The 20,272-nt window shown below is 42.6% G+C and overlaps 2 protein-coding genes across 2 annotated transcripts; one reads left to right on the plus strand and one right to left on the minus strand.

The window, feature by feature from the left end:
* Positions 1-6,505: 6,505 nt before the first annotated feature.
* Positions 6,506-10,844, minus strand: TAF13 (TATA-box binding protein associated factor 13). The gene is made up of 4 exons (XM_016218185.2): positions 10,818-10,844; positions 9,911-9,989; positions 8,835-8,932; positions 6,506-7,773 (listed from the first exon to the last, which is right to left on the minus strand). Exons 1-4 carry the CDS (start codon positions 10,842-10,844, stop codon positions 7,603-7,605), a joined length of 375 nt encoding a protein of 124 aa, XP_016073671.1. The 3' UTR covers positions 6,506-7,602.
* A 4,996-nt stretch (positions 10,845-15,840) lies between these two features.
* TMEM167B (transmembrane protein 167B) lies at positions 15,841-18,706 on the plus strand. Its single transcript, XM_016218183.2, has 3 exons — positions 15,841-15,928; positions 17,846-17,977; positions 18,531-18,706. Exons 1-3 carry the CDS (start codon positions 15,919-15,921, stop codon positions 18,611-18,613), a joined length of 225 nt encoding a protein of 74 aa, XP_016073669.1. The 5' UTR covers positions 15,841-15,918; the 3' UTR covers positions 18,614-18,706.
* The last annotated feature ends 1,566 nt before the right edge of the window (positions 18,707-20,272 follow it).

The raw sequence follows: 20,272 nt of genomic DNA on the forward strand, positions 1-20,272 counted from the left end.
GGGGCTCGGCGGCGGTCCTCCCTCCGCCGCGCGTCAGTGCATCAGCTCGTCAGCCCGTCCTTCTTCCCGTCCGCCCCTCCCAGGCCGACTGCCCTCAGCCCAGCCTCTCGCAGACTGCGGTTGTCAAACCGTGCCGAGCCCGGTCCCCGCCGCAGCCCAGCCAATCGGCGCGCTTCCCCGAGGCGCCTCAGGACCCCGCCGAGCGGGGCGGCCACGCAGGTGCCTGCACGGAAAGGAGAATCGGCCGGGCGGGCGGAGCGGGCCGAGCGGGCGAGGCGAGGACCCGCCCGCACCGTCGGGCTCGGGGCCAGCGCTGCGAGGGCGGGCTGACCCCGGGGAAGAGCCGGCACGCTGGTGCGTGAGACCCGCAGCCCCCTGGCTGCTGGGACCGTGCGTCCCGCAATAGTGCAGAGGGGTTGACGCCTCCCACCCTGGAGTCCCCTGCGCGTTAGAATGGACTCCTGATAGTCTTCCTGGATAATGTATTAATAAAGGCTAATGAAATGCATCTCGCCTCCTCTCCTTTTTCCCAGCCCCGTCCTTCCTGCAAGCTCCAGCAGCTGAATCGCCCCCTTTCTTGATTTTGTGATGATCTGCCTTGAAGCGTTTGTCGGTTACTTAATACTCAACATGTTCACCATTTTTTTCTACCCCTTTTGGGCGTAAGGTCCTTGGCCGCAAAACCTCACTCCTCCCCAACCCTTCGGTGCAGCAGGAGGACACCCATGATCCGGGCAGCCCCACATCTGCAAGATCATCATCTGGACCAAGCCGGCAGCGAAGAACGCAGGGCCGATTCTTCTCAAGCATGAACTTTTTAACCAAAGAACTCTTCGTTTTGTTTCAGAACACTCTGGGTATTGCCTACTTGTGCTCCCGGTTAGCAAACTCTACGGCCTTTGAATGTCTTTACCGTTTATTTCTAGCCATGGCTCATTTACACTGGGGGTGGAACCAGTCTTCCATAAACATACACAGCGCTCAAAGGAGCCGAGCTAAGCATTCAGGGGGTAACGCACGGGGAACTGAGAAGAGCGCAGTGACATCCAGTGATAACCTCACCCTCACAAAGGCAAAAAGCCAAGCGTGAGCTGGGCCTTCCAAAGTGGGGGACATGTAGTGAAAAGAGACTGGTAATAATAAACATCAAATTGGTGCTGGCAGGGTGGCTCAGTTTGTTAAGAGCATCTCCCCAATGCGGCCAAGGCTGCAGCTTTGATCCCCAGTCAGGGCACATGCAAGAATCAGCCAATAAATGCATAAAGTGGAACAACAAATTGATGTTTCTCTCTCTCTCAAACTTAAAAAAAAAAAAGAATAAACTTCAAAAACATTTCTGAAAAGGGAGAATTTAATCCAATTCAAAAGGAAGTGATAGCTTGAGGCAAAGGTTTTAAGAAAAATATTTACAAATTCAAGGAAAACAATTATAAGCACAAAAGCTGAATTGCAAAACTTTGTCTAGTCCTGATTAACTCCTGAAAGTCTTCATTAAGAACCCTCAGTGATAAGTGACCAACAAATATAAACACAAGTTAATGTTACCCCAGGTGTTGATATCTAAAAAAAAAGACAAAAAAAAAAACAACAAAAAACTTTACAGAATGTTTAAATTGAAAAAATGGGAAGATATGATATATCCTGGAATAGTTTGTCAATTATTTGGCCAGTATATTTCACCTGAAAATCCACTTCTCAATCTTGAGTCTCAAACAATAGTAGTTGCAAGACCCAGAACCATTTAAATATTTAAATATTCCATTGTACCTAGAGTTACTAATTAGGGACAATCTGGCAAACACTAACCACCTATTAGGGTCAGAGTGGTATAAAAAAGAAAGAAGCTGACATTGGTTTGGGCATTTGTTAAGCACAAAATAAGTGTTTGCCTATGTTCTCATTTAAACCTCACAATCTCCTTTAAAATGCCTGTTAATTATTCCCATTTAGAGATTAAGGGAAATAACTTGCCCAAGGTCAAATAGCTGATATGTACCAAAGCCAAGATTCTAACCATTCTGACTCTTAAAATCTTTTTCCACTCTACTTCACCCTGTACCAACTATAATTTTTAGCTTCAAGAAACAGACTTTATTCTGACAAGGTAGAGTAAATAAAAGGTCTTATTCATGTTTATATGCCCCATATTCTATGGCATAGTGTCATCTGCATCTCAATTTTCAATAAATAGCAATCAGAATTGCTAGAAGCAAATACATAACCATTATATTTCAAGAAAAGGGGGATGGGAGGAAAGAAACCAGACACTGTAATACAAGATATCTAGTACATCTTATCACTTGTACACCGACAAACGCATTGATTGTATATTTGCTTCCTAGTGTAACATCAAGTGTTACACTACAACCTTAATAGCTGTTAGCCTAAGGTATCAGCTTTCCTTCTATACTCGGCCACACTGCTTAAGATTAGATCTACTTGTCTTTCACTCTAGTTGCTGCAAAGCAGCGAATTGTTCAGAAAGGACAAGGCTTCCTTAGATGAATGACTGTCCTTAGATCTCGAGGTGCTGCCTCAATCATTCACCAAATATTTATTGAAGGCCTACTCTGGCTCAGGAACTAGGTTAGGCATTATTTGAAAACGCAGGTTCTAACTTGACAGAATGACTCACGGTGCCTTGTGACATAAATGCCTACAGGCTAAGGTGGACCCCTTTTAATATGATTCTCAAATCTCACTTCTCAAAAGGGGAATAGAAGTTCTTGGTTTTCCCCAAATAGTAGAAAGGAATCTGAGTACAAGCCTAAGTTAAGGAAATCTTGTCTCAAGCTGTTCAGGGGAAGTTCATTGGGGATAAAGGAACATGTTTTAAAAGCTCTACTCTCATTGTTAGAACACACTCATAAATACACACACCAAAGACCTGTATGCTTCCCAGCCAGCAGTGCCCAGTTTTGTGAGAACAAAGTACCTACACTGGGGCTTCTCCTTCAAGCAGGTTCAAGGACTGTGGAGGTAGAATACCAGCTCTCCGAGAGCTCCTGTCTAGACCAGACCCCTAAACAAAAGCTTAAATTACATGTGGACGGGTAAACCGAATAAAGAAAAATACATTCTTATTTTAACATAAAGGAGATGTGTTTTTATTTACCATAAAAATCTGATGCTACATTCAAAAATAAAATTTTTAAATATTGTTTTAGAAAAAAATACTTCATTGAAACACTTCAAAATCAAAAAAGGGGGAAAACTCTATGTTAGGAACTGTTAATAATACATAAAGCACATTAAGCATCATAATTTTGGATGGGTGTTTTTTAGGACAAGGTATGCAGGCCGGCGATCGAACCACTGAGAACACCAGCCAGGGGGAGGCAACCTTGAAGGTAGGTCCCCTCACCCTGGGGGCCATTTTTCCTGTTTCTGTTTTAACTTTATCTTACCTGAAGCTCTAGGCAAGGAATTCCCTTAACTCCCCTCATTCTGACTCACCCTCATAATTATGTGTCTGTTTCCCACATGCAGCTGCCTAGAGAAGGGAAGACTTCACTGGCCACACTTGCAAGTTTTACATCTGTAATTGGCATCCATTTTCATACAGTGGTTTTATGACCTTGGTTTCGGCGATCCACCCGGAGATGTGCTCTCCATTTACTGATGAAATTGGTGTCTGAGCCTGTAATCCTGCAAATCATCTGGACTATATAGTACATTCTCCCAAGTAATGGAACCTCCCGAGGCCTCTTGGGAAGCAGCCAAATGACTCTCCAGACAACACCTCTCTCCAGTGATGAGAAGCCAAGGGAACTATCTCCCCCTTTTAAAAATTTCCACACTTAGAATTAATATTGCAGTTTTTACTTCAAAAGACCAGTTTAATACAGTAAAACCAACAATTTCAAGTGAATCATAGCTGTGTTAGACATTCTGAGCATCTAACAAACATGCTAGCTAAAAAAATAAAAGGTATGATTTTTTAAGAGCTTCACTTAAAGTGGGGGAGGGGAGCTATTATGGATTTTAAAAATTTAGACATACCAACCAAATGCGGCGACTGTGTTAGGCAGAATAACAGCCCCCATTCCCCCCAAAGATGTCCTTGTCCTTAGTCCCAAAACCTGTGCATTACCTTACATTGTAGGAGAGACTTTTCTAGTGATTAAGTTAAAGGGCCTTGAAATGGGGAGAGCAGCCTAGGTTATCCAGGTGGGTCCATTATAATCACATGGGTCCTTAAAAGCAGAGAACCTTTCCCAGCTGGGCTCAGAGGGAGCTGTGACTACAGAAAAAGGGTCAGAGAGATGCAACAGAGCTAGCTCTGAAGATGAGCGTGGACTGTGAGCCAAGGAATGCTGCCTCCAGAAGGCAGTGCAGTTTATTTCCTGGAACATCCAGAAAGGAACATGGCCCTGTTGGTACCTTGATTTTAGCCCAGTGAGGCCCATGTCAGACTTCTGACCGAAAGAACTGGTAAGATAATGATTTTAAGTCACTAAATTTACAGGAACTTGTTACAGCAGCAATAAATACTAATACACAAACTCAAAAAGATACTTTGAGACAAGAGATTTAAGCAGGAATTGGGTATTAGATGGAATATTAAGGAATTAAGTGTTAATTTTTGTTAGGGTATAACAGTATTTGAACTACCTTTTTAAAAACTTTTTGTTAGAGATACATATTGAAGTATTTATAAATAATACAGTATCTGAAATTTGCTTGAAAATACTGCCCCTCTCCCCCCTAAAAACAGTGGGAAATAGGTAAGATGGTTAAGTTAGCAAAAGGTTGATTATCGAAAGTGAGGGCTCACGATACTATCCTTATTGTGCATACTTGAGATTTTCTATAGTAATTTTAAAAAAACCAGTGAATTACCTTAGCAGATACCACCTGACCACTAAAGATCAGCACTGTCCAAAATAATTTTATGATAATGAAAATGTTATGTATCAGCGCTACTCAGTGCAGGAGCCACTTAATCATGGGGCTACTGAGCACCTGAAATAGAGCTAGTGTAATAGATAACTTAATTTTAATTAGCTAAATAGCCCCATGTAGCTAGGGGCTACCATATTACACAGTGCAGCTCTAGATATTGGAGGGAGCCATGCAGCCTTAGTATCAGGATTCAGTTAATAAGCAAGCTCATGAATCAAGTCAGTGCACTTCTGTACTTTTTGTCTGCCCAGCCTCTTTCCTTTTCCTGCTAATAGCAGTACCCAGCTCCCACTCCCCACTCCAAGCCCTTCTTTACCAGGGCTAGGTAGGACAACTTCTTCCTGGCCAGTGTTTGGTCCAAGAATGACCAGAGCCAGGGCAATCACGGTCCTCACTTGGAATTCTCTGTATTAGGAAGTGAAGCAGCTTCCTCGATTAGGAGTTAAATGGATGGAACCCTACAGCTACTTGCCATCACGTTCCCTTGACATACTGAGGTTCCTGAGAGTCAAGCCAAAATTTAGATAAAGATGGAGTCTGTATTCTCAAGTTCTTCTTTCCCTTGTTTCAGTTAGATAAGCCAATAAATGTTTTTGTTTATGCTATTTTTGAGTTAAGTTCTATCACTTGCAACCTATAAAAGTCTTAATACAAAATCCCATAAAAATGCTTCTTAGCCCTGGCTGGTGTGGCTCAGTTGGGAGGGCATAGTCCCTCGCACTGAAAGGCTGCCAGTTCAATTCCCGGTCAGGGCACATGCCCAGGTTTTGGGCTCGATTCCTGTGCAGGAGGCAGCCTATGGATGTTCTGCTCTCACATGGATGTTTTTCTCTCCTCCCTTCCTCTCTCTGTAACACACACACACACACACACAAAACACTTACATGCCAGGGTCATTAGCAAAATAGTAAGGCTAATGGCACTGCAATACAGACTGAATTGTGTCCCTCTAAAATTTGTATGTTGAAGCCCCATCTGGCTGTACTAGAGATAGGGCCTTTAGGGAGGGGGTTAAGGCTAAATGAGGTCATAAGGGTGGAATCCTGATTCGACAGAAGTGCTGCCCTTTTAAGAAGAGGAAGAGACAACAGAGCTCTCAGCCATGTGAGGACACAGTGAGAAGGCGGCTATCTGCAATACAGGAAGAGTCCTCACCAGAACCTGACCATGCTGGCACCATGATCTCGGACTTCCAGCCTCCAGAACGGCGAGAAAAGAAATCTGTTGTTTAAGCCGCCCAGTCTATGACATTTGCTAAGGCAGCCCGGCAGACTAACACAGGCACCCAGTACAACCGCCCAGGTGCCGATTACAACCAGTTCCTTCTTCAGGGTGAAGCAGACCCTGATTAGCAAAAATAGTGATATGTTAATACTTTATTCTTCTTCTCCCATTCTTGATTTCAGCTTAGACTAGAGTAGCTTTTCAACTAGTTTTTTACCTTGTTAAATAACAAAAAGATCAGCACAGTTATCTTGAATCTCACTATCAATTCAAGTGCATTATACTAATAATACAGAAAAAATTTTTAGTGAGATTAAGCAGCTAGGATTATATTTTAAGTGGGAGAAAAAAAGCTGATAAATCACACATAGTCAAATTAAAGTAGTAATCTTTTTTAATTTTTCACGCTTTAATCCTGTATCAATAGGTTAAGAAAGTAAAATTTTCCAAAGTACTGATTTGTATATAATGTTTAGAAGTGGCACACAAAACATTCAGTTTTGCAGAGTAATATTCAGTGATCCCTCTAAATGCAGTTTTAATCCTGATTTTAAGCTAAGTACAATAATAATATAATACAATAAGCTAAATACACACAAAACCTGTGTATCCTGATCTACACAAGTGGTTTCCACAGTCACATATGGTTTTAATCAAGTACACATTTCCACAATGAACAAGTACTAACAAATGTTAATAAAACACCACCCAAATGCTTATCCTGCCATCAGCTTTTAAGCAATGCCATTCCTGCTACTGAAAGCATTTGTTTTTATTTAGAAGGGAAATCTGACCTGGGAAAATGAATTTTCTTAAAACTTGACAAATCATATAAGCCCAAAAGGTTTTAAATCAAAAAGCTTTCAACACAAAAGCACTCACATGCAACTTTTAGTTTCTCCCTCCCAAAAATCACTTTATCGAAAGAATACTGAAACAAATTATTACCTTAAGACAGATAAACACTCCTACAAAAGACTGTATTTTCTTCTATCACCTTCTCCTTAAAAAGAAACAGACCATTTCACTATCTTTTAATAACTTCTCAGATTGCTGCAGCCTTAAAACTTTCGAGTTTTAGCTATCATGTCTTAGCTATCATAAAGTGAAAGGTGCCATTTAGATTTCATATATTAAAGAGCATGGCCTACAACGGCACAAATACACCTGATACATAAATACTACATTATTTAGACAGTCAAAAATCAGGAGATACTACATGGTTTGCAAGATCCTTCGGCTTATGTGTGGTCATTAAAACCCAGTAAGTAATTCAGGTATGCTAGTATGGCAGGCAATTAAAGTCTCAAACATCACTCTAAGATCCAAGACATGAAAATAAAGGTGGAAAACTTTGTGCTTCTCCATCTTTCACTTACATGGCTAGTTATCGGGACTTGACTACGGAAAATATATGGTTATTATATATGGTCTCCTCAGATGATAAGGAAGCTTCAGAAAGTTCAAAAGTTGTCAAGATCCATAGTTTGCTTCATCAAATGCTTTTCTAGCTCGTTTCAATTCTTCATTCATAGTAAGCAAGTCTTTAACCCTAGCAAACTTCCTTGGGTCCTTTCGAATCAAGAAGACGATATCTTCAACTTGTACCCGCCCTTGTCTTCCAATTGACATTGCCTTGTGAGTCTATTACAAAGAAACACATTAAATTCAATTAACTTTTAAAAAATGTAATATTTTACTTTTAATTTGCATGTATACATTATTCTTCTTTAATCTGCATGTTTACTACTGGTGAGTTTAAAGCTTTTTCTCTTCTGTTCCAGCTATTCATTTGTGAATTGTCTTTTATTCACGTCCTCTGTCCACTTTCTACTGTGTGATTAGCAATGTTTCTCTTAGTCCTTTAGAGACATTTTTTAATATTAAGGACATGAAAGCTATCGTATTTATTGCTGTTTCTTTTTTTTGTTTTTTGACATATGTAGTTTTTGCCATCACTGTGTAAAATAATTTTGTAATTTCTTTGTAATCACCCATTTCACTTAAAATTTGTGTCCATCTCAATGTTGGTGGGTTTTCTTAAAATCAAATCTAATCCCCCTACCATTATATATTTATCCTGTGCAAAAACAAAGGTTCATCACAGCATTATTTCTAATGACTAACAAACGGCAAACTAGATATTAAGGCTTTAAATAAATTTTGAGCACATCCACTCAATTAATATTATAAAACCATTAAAAATATAGAGTATCGCCTGGCCAGGCATGGCTCAGCAGTTGAGCATCGACCTAGGATCCAGGAGATCGAGGTTCAATTCCCGATCAGGGCACATGTCCTGGTTGAGGGCCTGATCCCCAGCAGGAGGCATGCAGGAGGCAGCTGATCAATGACGACTCTCTCATCATTGATGTTTCTCTCTCTCTCTCCCTCTCCCTTCGTCTCTCTGAAATCAATAAAGACATATTTAAATATATATATATATATATATATAGGACTATGCAATGACATGGGGAAAATGTTCCAGGGTTACCTAAAGAAAAAATATTTACATACTGTATATACATATATGTATATATATAATCTCCATCCTTGATGATAAATAGTAACCAGGAACTTCCACAAAACAGAAACTCAAATGGATAGCTTATTTCTAAAGGATGCCATAGTTATAGTCTTATCTAAAAGTTAGAATTTCAAATCTATTCCTCAATTAATTAAACCAATTACCAAAAAAACCTTACCATTTCAGTGATGAACTCTATAACAAGGTCTTCAAGAATATCCACCGACTCAGTATAAGGATTCTGGTCATCCCCAAACCCATACATCATACATCGTACTGCAAAAGAATAATCATTCGTGTATACTTGGACAAATTTAGCCATTTGACCAATACTTTTCTCAAATCAGAATTGAACCAAGTTATAGAATATATTGGTATAAAAACATATTTACATTGTATTTGTTGTCTCCAAGTATGATTTTGGTGTAAAAGGTTTTAACCACAATGTCATAACCAACTATTCCCATTTAGTAGGTAGGAACTCCCCTTCCCTCCCAGCTGAGCCCTGACATCAATAGTCTTTCCCTAACCTCTATCATCTACTCACCAACATTCCCAGACTACCTTTAAATGGGCAGGGACAGGATGAGTGGCAATGACTTAGCCTTTACTGGGGAGATGAGGGTGTCAGTAGGGCACTGGAAAATAGAAGGCAAAATCCTTTCTGATATGACCACAGGGAAAAGAAAGTGAGTGTTCCAATTACCTTCTTACAGGAATGTGGTAATCAAAAGGAGATAGCAAAGGGATTACTATCCAGAATCTTGATATTTCATTCCCTAGATAGGGGTGGGGAATGTCTATGGCCCTGGAAATCATTTAGTCTGGCCCTGCCAAGGCAACAGCAGGTGGGACTCGAAATTCAATAAATCTAGGAGCTTTTTTCATAGCTAATTTTTAAGTTGATAATTTTGTATGGCCTGTGAATATCCAAATGGCCCTTGGCAGAAAAAAGGTTCCACTCTCACATTGATGTTTCTCTCTCTCTCTTCCTCTCTCTCTAAAAATCAATAAACTAGTCTAAACTAAATAAACTAAAAAAAAGTGTGTGTATGTATATATATGTATGTGTATATACATACACAAATAAGTTTTGGTTAGGCTCATTACTAGTTATGATTCACAAGTTAATTTTATAGGCAAGTCTCAAAATAGCATCCCTACAGGGAAACACATTCAGAACAATAAATATACTTTGAATGCACATGTCCCAAGCTTATCATCTATAATAAAATCATTGTAAATATTACTTACACTCTTTAGAAAAAAGTCTCTTTCTTTTACCCTGCCCACCTTCTGCACCTCCTCCAATTTCTTCATTTTCTTCCTCAAACTAGAAGTTAAACCGTATAATCAGAAATGTCAAGTAACTGCATTGCATTTGACTTTTTAATAATTAACACCCCCCCCCCGCCCCAATTTTCAACGCTGATATCACGCCAGAAAGCCTAAAGCAAACTGCAGCAAAAACTCACGAAACCATAGCATTTCAGTCCAACCTCCGGCTCCCGCTGGAATGGCTTCTACAATAATGCCCCCAACAGAGAGTCCAACTGCCTTTCTGGAAGAGTCCTAATGGCCATACTTTTTTTTTCTTCTCTTTCAACCAACTAAATTGCCCTATTGCTAGACAGTTTTACTATTTATTACAAGAGTTGGTACTGAATCAAAGGAAGAAAAACGAATACTAAGTGGGGCTCACACAGTGCTCGGAGCTCTCAAGTCAGCCTCAACCCCATTTTACGACACGAAAACCGAGGATCAGAGTTAAATAACTTGCTCACAGAGAACAGACATCTTGAAACCCAAGTCCCGACTCTCGGTCCGTACTTGACAGTAAGTATATACAGTTTCGTCAGCAGCTCAACTGCCGGTTCACAGCGAGCGCTAACAAACATGCGCTGAGACCTTACAAACGCCTATCCGTAGGCAGATGCGGACCACACGCACAGGGCGAGGGGCCGCCTGCCCCCTCTCCCTTCACGTCCTGCCCCACGTAGTGAAAGAGAGGATTCGAAGGAAAAGGCGGGCACGGCGTCCAGTCCCCGACTGGCCCGGCTGAATTCACTCAGGAAAACAGACCCGACTCCGAACTCGGCCTCCGCTACGGCACCCGAGGGAGTGAAGAAAAGAGCGGGCTGAAACAGAGGTGGGCACTCACAGTGGGGTCCTCCTCCTCGTCCGCCATGCCACCAGCCAGCCCACGGGGCCCGGCGCGCCGAGCTCCGAGCGGGTTTTACTACTTCCGCCGCCTCACTTCCGGTGACGCGCGATGGGGCGGGGCCTGTACGGGGCGGGGCCTGGAGGGGCGGGGCCTGGAGGGGCGGGGCCTGACGGAGGGGAGCGCGTGCGTCCAGCCTTGGAGCAGAGCAGCGAGGCTCCTTAGGGACCGAGGATGAGCTCGTCGCTCTGCAGCCCCGAAGAAGGAATGAAACATTAGCCAAGGAAAGGAAGCCCGGGCGGCGTGTATCTCGTTGTCACCTTAAATTTGCTTCTGCATGTGGAATCACCACTATCTGACTCGGGACTGCCAAGCTATGGGTGGGTCATTGTCTTGGGCTGCCCCAGGGGTGTATTGGAACGATTTCAGCAATTCAGAGTTCCACTGTTATTTATGCCAAGCTTTGTGCTGGTTAATAGGGATATTGTTCTTCACTATAGTTCTCAAGGGAGCGGTCCCACCTCTTAGACGGAGGGTGTACGTTTGTGTGGGGAGGTTTTGTTTTGTTTTTTGGTCAGAACAACGATTGGAAAAACCACAGGCATTAGAAGTCTAAAGCTAAGGATATAAAATGTTCTGCAGTGCAACAGAGGGTGCCATACATGGAAAAATTGTCCCACAATACACTATTTCCGAATGTCCTAAACATTCAAGTGAGTGAAAAGTCTGTTTATAATCATCTGAGCCTAGAATCCAACTGTTTATACATGTATACACATACATATCCCTGCCCCAGATTCCTGGCAAAGAGCTCCTAAAGCCCTTGTAAATTCCTAACAAGAGCACTAGGAGCATCTTTTGTTCTAATGAGGTGACTGGAATGGCTCCTGGATTAGGGCTGGTCATCAGAAAGACCAAGCCATGATTAGAAGCTTGGCATTTTCAGCCCATTCTCCAGGGAGGGGAGAGGGGCTAGAAATGGAGCGGAATGTGCCTATGTGAGGCATAAAAATCCCAATAGTAGGAGGTTCGGAGAACCTCCAGGTTGGGGAAAACATTTAATACTGGGCGGGCACATACCCCAACTCCACAGGGCTAGAAGCTCTGCACTCAGGACCCTCCCAACCCTCACCTAATGTATGTCTTCACCTGGCTGTTCATCTATATCCCTGATTGTATCCTTTAATAAACTGGTAAACACAAGTATTTTCCTGAGTTCTATGAGCTGTTCTGGCAAATAATAGAATACAAGGGAGAGGAGGTCACTGGAACCTCCGATTTGTAGCCAAGTCGAACAGAAGTTGTGGGTATTCTGGAGACCTACTACTGCGACTGGCATTTAAGTGGGGGGCAGTCTCATGGGAGTGAGACTTTAACCTGTGGGATCTGACACTATCTCCAGGTAGGCAGTGCCAGAATTGAGTTAAATTGTAGGACGCCTAGCCACTGTTGCAGAACTGTTTGGTGTGGGGGAAAAGAGTATACCCACACATTTAGGGACTAGAAGTGTCACAATCAAAGTGTTCTGTACGAAAGTAAAGGAGAAAGACACATGCAGGAAGGAAAGAACTGGGAATTTCCCCCAAAATAGCAACTATCTTGAAATTGGATGGAATTCATACTTTGTTTTGTTTGGAACTTATCAAGAGCTGTGAACAATTTCAGGAAATAATGTCACCAAAGGCCATATCATTGGTAATAATTTGACTAGCCAACACTCACTGGAATCCGTCTGCATTGGTGGTGATTCTATATATAGTGCAAGCATCCTAAATCATTACACCCTCTAGTACAATCATGCCTGAGCAGTTACATATTGAAACACACATTATTACAATTTACTGTCTTTATTTTACCTTAATATTACAGTTAGGGTACTATGTATTATTTTAAAATTACATGGGTAGCTAACTGTATTAGTTATTTATTGCTGTGTTAACAAATGATGCCAAAACTTAGTGGCAAAAGCAATAAACATTTATTACAGTTTCTGTGGGTCAGAATTCTGGGTGCAGTTTAGCTGGGTGCCTCTGGCTCCAGGATCCTTATGTCGCAGTCAGGGTGTTGGCATGGAAGACCGAGACACAAAGCTGATTGCTAGTTCAAAGACTGCACAGGAACAAAGGCAAGAGAGAAGGGAGGCAAAGGGCAGACCCTTAGAAAAGGTACACCAAGAGAAAGAAAAGACTGAGGAATGTCTCAAGGGACAAAAGATAAAAAAGACTAAGAGCAGGAAGAGAGAGAGAGGAGGAGGAGAGGAATATATTTTGGAAGCCAAAAGAGAAAAAATTTCAAAAAGCAAACAAGTGGTCTGGTGTGCTCAGCGCTAAAGAGATTAAGAGATTAAAGACCTGGATTTGACAATAGGTGGTGGTAGAATAATCCGGACACAGTAGTTTGAAGGCAGTGGTGAATATGGAAGCCAGAGGAGAAGTAGCCTTAGAGGGCAGTAGGATCAAGGAGGGCAGACTCTGAATAAATGATAATAAATAGGGCTGCGAATTTCTGTCAGACTCTTAGTTAACTGCTAGGAAAAACCAGGTTTCACTATAGCAAAAGAAGGGGAATGAGCTTTTAAAGAGACTTGTTTGCAGAAGAATGGAGTTGGCGGAGAGGCAGAAGGGTGGGACTATCAGAAAAGAAGACCATGGGAGGCTGGGTGGTGGGCTTAAGGCGTGATGGGAGAGGGCAGGCAGGCAGTACCAGCTAGACCCCAGATTTGGGCAGAAACTGTGCAGTCCCACCTTCACCCTGCCCCACCCTTTGCTCCCACTCCCTCCCCTGCACCCCAGGGTATAGACCTCTGCAATGCTATACCATTTGGGGCTTATTGAGGTGGTATGATTTTTTTTTTAATGGCTTTCAGAATTTCCATAATCTTATGCAGTTTTAACCATTGTTTACCAAATAATGTCCATACCCTTCGGTTAAGCATGCAGGCTGAGGCCAAATGAGTTGGGTTTGAAATTGGCTATGCTACTTTGAGACAGATTAGTTGACCTCCCCATAGATCCATTTCTCATCTGTGCAATGGGGAAAATAACAGTTACTAACCTCATAAGGTTATTATGAGGCTTGGATGTGTTCCTACTTATAAGGTGCTCTGGGTAGTAACTGGTATGTAGTAAATATTCCATGTGTCAGCTGTTTTTATTTAAGAACCTACGTTTCAGCATGACCTGCTATGGGACTGTGGATAAAATGACAGACTATGCAAGTACACAGTCCTGCGCTGATAAGCCTTACAATGCAGCAGGGGGACAGGAATTACATAGATAATGTATGCTCTGGAAGTTTATGATGGGGGAAGGACACCCATGAAGGTCAGAGAAGCCTCCCTTGAGCAGGTGAGGTCTGAGCTGAGACCTGAAAGATGAATGAGTTAGCCAGTGAAGGAGGGAGGGTGTGCAGCGCCCCAAACTTATCTTGTACTTTCCCATCTCCATGCCTTTGAGTACTTTTACTCTTTTTCTTTCTGTTGAAAAGCTACAAGCCTTTCAGGCCCAGCTAAAAGGTCTGCTCCTCCCTCAAGCCTTCCCCGAGCAGAAAGCACTTCTCCTTTACATTCTCACAGCACTATTTACATCTTCCTGCAACACTTCTCACTTTCTACTGTATTTTCCAGTTTTTCACACACCCAGCTTATCCTTGTCTACTAAATCTTAAACTTATTAAGAACAAAGTGCTTCTCTTTCATCTCTGAGCTCCCAAAGGCTAGCGCATTCCTTACACTTAGAAGTCCTGGAATAAATATTTGCAGCATAAATTAATGCCTGTTTGACATTACCCTTTCAAATATGTTGTAATTCAAATGAAGCTATTGTTGCAAGCTGTGTCTTTGGGACTGAATTTACTCTTTGGTTAAACCAGAATGCCATTGTCATGGTCCCCAGGACTGATTAGTGTTTGCCACAGTGACGGCAACGACCCTAACAAACAGGCCACTGTCCTTGACTGACAGGCATTTGGCAACAACTGCCTGTCCTCCAGCGGAGGCTGAAATGAACTGAGGGAGGACTGTCTGAATTGAGTCCCCAGCCAGTTGGGCTCTATTTATTCTTCACAGTTGGGCTGCAAGAGATAGTGACCCAGGCTTTGGCCTGATGTGAGGCTCTGGGGCTTTCCAAGGTGACAGAAACACTAATGCTTGAAACAAAATAATCAAAGATGGGTATCAGTGACGGCATCCTAATTTGAAGCAGTGTGATAATAAGGGGAGGGAGCTTTGAAGTCAGATAGACCTAGGTTTGGATCCTAGCTAGCTAGCTATGTTATCTCACCTGTGTGCCTTCTTTGAGCCTCAGATTTCTTCTTGAAAAAATATTCTGCTAATCAGCGGTGAAGATTAAAGGTAATGTCTTTACACACACACGCCTGTGCTCTGCTAAAATGTGTTTATTCATATATCTTCTCCTATAAAGTTTGTTCCCTGAGGCCAGGGACTCATTTTTGTCTTTATTCCTGCAGATCTAGCAAAGTGTCCAGCGTGTAGTAGACACTGGTAAATATTTTTTAAAGAAACGAACAACAAGAGTAATAGCTAACATTTACGGGGCACTTACTTCATGCCAGGTGTTGTAGATAGTAATTCACTTAATTACTGTTTGGTTGTTCCTTTCTATGGTCTCAGGGCTCTTGAGAGGAAGCCCGGGACCGAGGCCACTCAGTTGCAGGCGGGCTACAGACCTACAAACGCATACAGCAGCTGCCACAGCACAAAATAAAGTGCAAAGCTGCAGGTCCTTACCTTTTCGCCCACCACGACTGGAACAGCTCAAGTCACGCCCCAGCACACCTGCCGCACAGGCACCCGGAAGAGACTTGGTTACCATGGCCACGCAGGACGCCTCCCGGACCGCGCGCTTCTCACCCAGACGAAAGCACGCAAGCCCCACGCCCACAGCGTCCCCTGTTCGGCAATCTGCTAGCCACGCCTGATTGCGTTCGGCGCTCGCCCCCCTGCCCTCGCGCCTGCGTCCTGCGGCTCCTACCCGTCGCCGCCGCGGGGATCGGGAAGTGTCCAGCGGGAGCTGGGTTCCCCCGCCTTCGCTCCGGCCACCGCTGATCCCGGACCCCCTCGCCAGGCCCGGGCCCAGCCGCCATGACGAACGGTGAGGGCCGATCCCGGAGCGGAGGATGGGAGGGAAGGACGGAGGGAAACGTGGCGGGCGGGGCCGGGACTGACGTGGCCGTGTTCCCCGCCCCCTCCCCGCTCAGCCCTCTCGGCCTCCCCGGGTGCCCCGGACTCCTGTTCTCTAGACCCCTCCCCGGCGCCCAGGGCCAGTGCGGGTCTGGAACCACAGTGCCTCTCGCGCCCACACCCAGCGGCCTCGGTCCCTACCCGGTGCTTTCCCTTCTCCCCTCCCCAGAAGTTCGTTTTGGCCCTTAAAAGCTTCTTGGAATGGCCACTCCGGGTTGGATTTTGCTTTTGCACCGGAGAAAAGAGAGGGATCTTCCTCCCAGCCCGCTGCGTCCTCATAGTTTCCGACAGGAGGCTCGTTATGAGGGCCAAGTCATCACAAAGGAGCTCAAGCCCCGCACTTTGGAGGGGTGAATGTAGAACCTAAAAAAGTGTTTGTTTTTTTTTTGGGGGGGGGGGAATGCCAGAAAGCTTTCTCTTGTTAGATTATAAAGTTTTGTTTGGGTGGTTCCATCTAGCGACCCCAGTTAGTGTTGGGTTTAGATACTGACTCTTCTAAATGATTCGACAGTCGCCACCCTGTTTATCTGACCTAATTTTCCAGGCCTCTTCAAACACTGTATAGACACGATTTCTGAATTCCAGGGAAGGGCAGGAAGCAGGGCTTTTGTGGGCTTTCGAGTCAGCCTTACAGGAAAGAAGGGAAAGCCTCTTAGGTAGTATGATTTGAGGGGCACAGGAAAGCATTTCTCAAAAGTACCTTCTCCTTAGCCTGGCACCGAAGATTCAAGTTTCACCTCTTTGTGAATTTTGGCATTGTCTGCAATAACTTATGGGAGGAAAAGACTATCCCATAAAGGTATCATTCATTGTAACAGCTTAGTGTATGTATTCATTTACTGAACTCTTTTGTGACACCTCGCTGTGAGAGTTTTACTGGAAGGAGAGAGGGAAGTAGAAGGGTCCAGAGCTGGCAGATACTGGTTACGTAAATTATCCTTTTGGACCTTCCTGGGCAGTCAGAGATCTGAGGTTACCAGGCACAGGAGAAGGGACATCACCCAGGGCAAGAAATCATCTGAACCAGGAAATAAGAGAGCAGTGTGACAGATAATAATTACTGAATCAACTTTAGTTACTCTCCCCCCTTTTGTGGTTTGATATCTTTTTTTGCAGTTAGGTGACTTATTGTGCTTGCACGTATAAGAAATAGCTGTTTACAAATGTAAGAAAGAGAATTGTTTGAAGGTTTTCCCCGCTGTGTTAAAATGTGGAAGCCTCAGAAAGATGTATATTTTTTACAAGAATCTGTTGCTATTCTGGCAGAAATTTAGTTTGTAAGCATGAAGTCATAAGGTAAGTGTAGGAAAATTGTAGTCATATGGATTCTAACTCTTGCAATTTCCATTAAGCTTCACTTTTTGCTTTAACATTTTCTTCAACAGATGCAGATCTGAGAGACTTGGCTAAATATCTAGTTCTTTTTTATCACATGAATATTTTTTAATGAGAATATGTTTAATTCTCTCAACTGAGACTCCAAGGATTCTTAGGGCTCTCTCAACCTCTTGCCAACACTGGCCATTTCTGGGAGACCAAGTCCACATAAACTGAAGCACTTTTCTCAGGATTTGTAATTCTTAAAAGGGGAGGGGAGGGCAGAGCACAGTGAAATTGTTGTAAGGGGAATGCCTACAAGCAGTTTTTGGGAACAGTAAGCTAACCTTGCTAGTCCCAGGACCTTGGCTCCCTCACATCAAGTGTTGACACTGCAGTTGAGGTTATCATCTTGATAGTATATCATACTCTGTGCTCCTTGGCGCTCTCCAGTGGGATCATCTGTCCCAAAGTGATGAGCACCAAAGGTTCCCTTTTCTTCCTGTAACAGTGTACTCCTTGGATGGGATTCTGGTGTTTGGTTTGCTCTTTGTTTGCACCTGTGCCTACTTCAAGAAAGTCCCTCGTCTCAAAACCTGGCTGCTATCAGAGAAGAAGGGAGTTTGGGGCGTGTTTTACAAAGGTAAGAACATATCTGTACAGGAAGAGGAGATTGCCATATCTGGACAGTGAGGTGCTACAAAGTGGGGGTGAGATAGGCTAGGATTGTATTTCATTCCACTTTTACATAATTGTTTATTTTAGCATCAGGATCTAATTTTAATATTCTCCATAGAGGGAAAAGTATATAAATTAAACAATTTTAGACTGGACTGGAATTGCTGGGAGGAATATTTTCCCAATGAAAAGTTTTTCTGAATTTCTGGAAAGAATATATTGGAGTCTTTTAAGTTTTGATTTCATTAATTCAGATGCTTTTTTACTTTTTATTTCGGGCACCTTCATCTGGAATCCTAACTACCTAAATCTGTTTGCACAATAGGGCAAAATATAAACAAACAGTATATTCACCTAGAACCTAGGGTAGTATTTAAATATATTCCTGAGTGGATTCTTGAGACCCTTGGTAGGTCTCTTCATCTGTGACTAGAGATTTCAAAATATCACCTTGAAAGTGAAGACTTCTATGAAGGGCTGGATGTGATTTCTTTTCTCTTTTTACTTTTGCCTATTAGCTGCTGTGATTGGAACGAGGCTCCATGCTGCTGTGGCAGTCACCTGTGTCGTCATGGCCTTTTATGTCCTGTTTATAAAATGAATTCCAAAGCATCCATCTCATCAACTGCCAGCCAAGGGGACAAGAGTGAAGAACCTGTTGGGGCCCGGAACCAGCATAGGAGAGTTCAGCTAAAATCATGCAAGTCCCCAGGATGATACCACAGCATCTTCCCCTCCCATACGTGGGGAAAACTCATGGTTACAAACATTACTTATGCTTCGGGGGACTCCAGAAAGCCATTTTCCTTAAATCAGTCCTCAGCAGACAGCATATAGTATCCAGATAAATTACACCCCTGGGTGATAATGTTGCATACCTCCTGCTTAAAAACCCATCACCAATTTTGTTCCTCAGCCCTTGTCAGGATCTTTTCAAACTGAGGCTCATTAGGGAAGGATGTAAGCTGTGTTCAGATCTCTTGGAAGGAGATAGTTTTGAAGACTTGACTTTTTTTTTTTTTTACTGTTTTGATTCAGATTTGGCAAAATGGAGGAGGGTGGGGGGAATGAGTGGGAAACGGGAATTGTACAATGCCAAGAAATTTTTTTGGCTTTGGAAATTTGTCTTTCATATATCCATCTGGCAACATAAGACAACATGGTCCTCATTGCAAAATGAGAACAGATGAAATTGCTGTGCTGTGTGCTGGGCGCTGGAGAGTGTTGCCAAGATAATATGGGCCTACATAAGATTTGGAAGTTACCTGTCTGTGATAAGACCAGAAAGCAGTAACTCAGACAAGAAAAAGTCTTGTGTTACCAGTATCCCCAAAAGGAGACTTCACCCCAACAAATGGTATATGAAAATGAATCCACTGTTTCTATTTTCCTTAAACCTTTTTATATTTCCTAAATTACTGAGGGCTAAGTACTGTTACTCAGTTTTAAATGCCACCACTAGGGAAAAGAGAAATGGTTGAAGAAATAATTATTTAATATATTTGCAGCTAGGGTAGAAGAAATAAATCTAGTATATTGGTTCATATATGAGTAAAGTTATCTAGTATAAATTGATTGTGATGTTAAATGGAAGTTTTATCATGTTATCCAAGATACAAATTTATTCTTTGTTTTAAATCTGGGTTATTAGGGCAATATTTCGTTGATTACTTGTTTTTCTTGGCCAACTCTTAATTTTCTTCACACTAAAATCCTCTTTAGCTGTCCCTTGTAAAGTCTGTATTATAAGAACATGAGAAATTCGAATGAGTGAGAGAAGTTGCTGATAGTCATAGGCATATTTGGACAGTTCATAGAATTCATGATTAGAATGAAGGTGGTTCAACATTTAAAGGGAAGCCTTCTCCATTCCCTCCTCCTCATATCAGCGAAAGCGTCAAATATTATATTTTTGAAGCCTAGAACTTCTTTATTTAAAAAAGCTTGGTCTAAAATTATTGTAAAATGCAAGCTTGGCTATAGGTCTACCAGTTGAATTGTCCATGAGAGTAAAACTTGACTATGGACAACTTAGCAGTGGTAGACCCTGTGTGGCAGTAAGTTGTCTTTTGTCTTACCCTACAAGGACAAAAGCTGTCAGGAAGTTGAGCCTCTGAAATAGGCAGTTTAGTCTTTGAGGATTTCTCGAAGTATAGAAGGCCATCACGTAAACACTACATGTCAGATCATCTCAGAGTTGTGGCTGTTCTCTCTTCAGGAATTGGTCCACAGGGTAAAATTTTAATGATTCATATGTTTT

Source organism: Miniopterus natalensis, chromosome 19 (assembly GCF_054644295.1).
Source record: "Miniopterus natalensis isolate mMinNat1 chromosome 19, mMinNat1.hap1, whole genome shotgun sequence".
Classification (NCBI taxonomy): Eukaryota; Metazoa; Chordata; class Mammalia; order Chiroptera; family Miniopteridae; genus Miniopterus; species Miniopterus natalensis.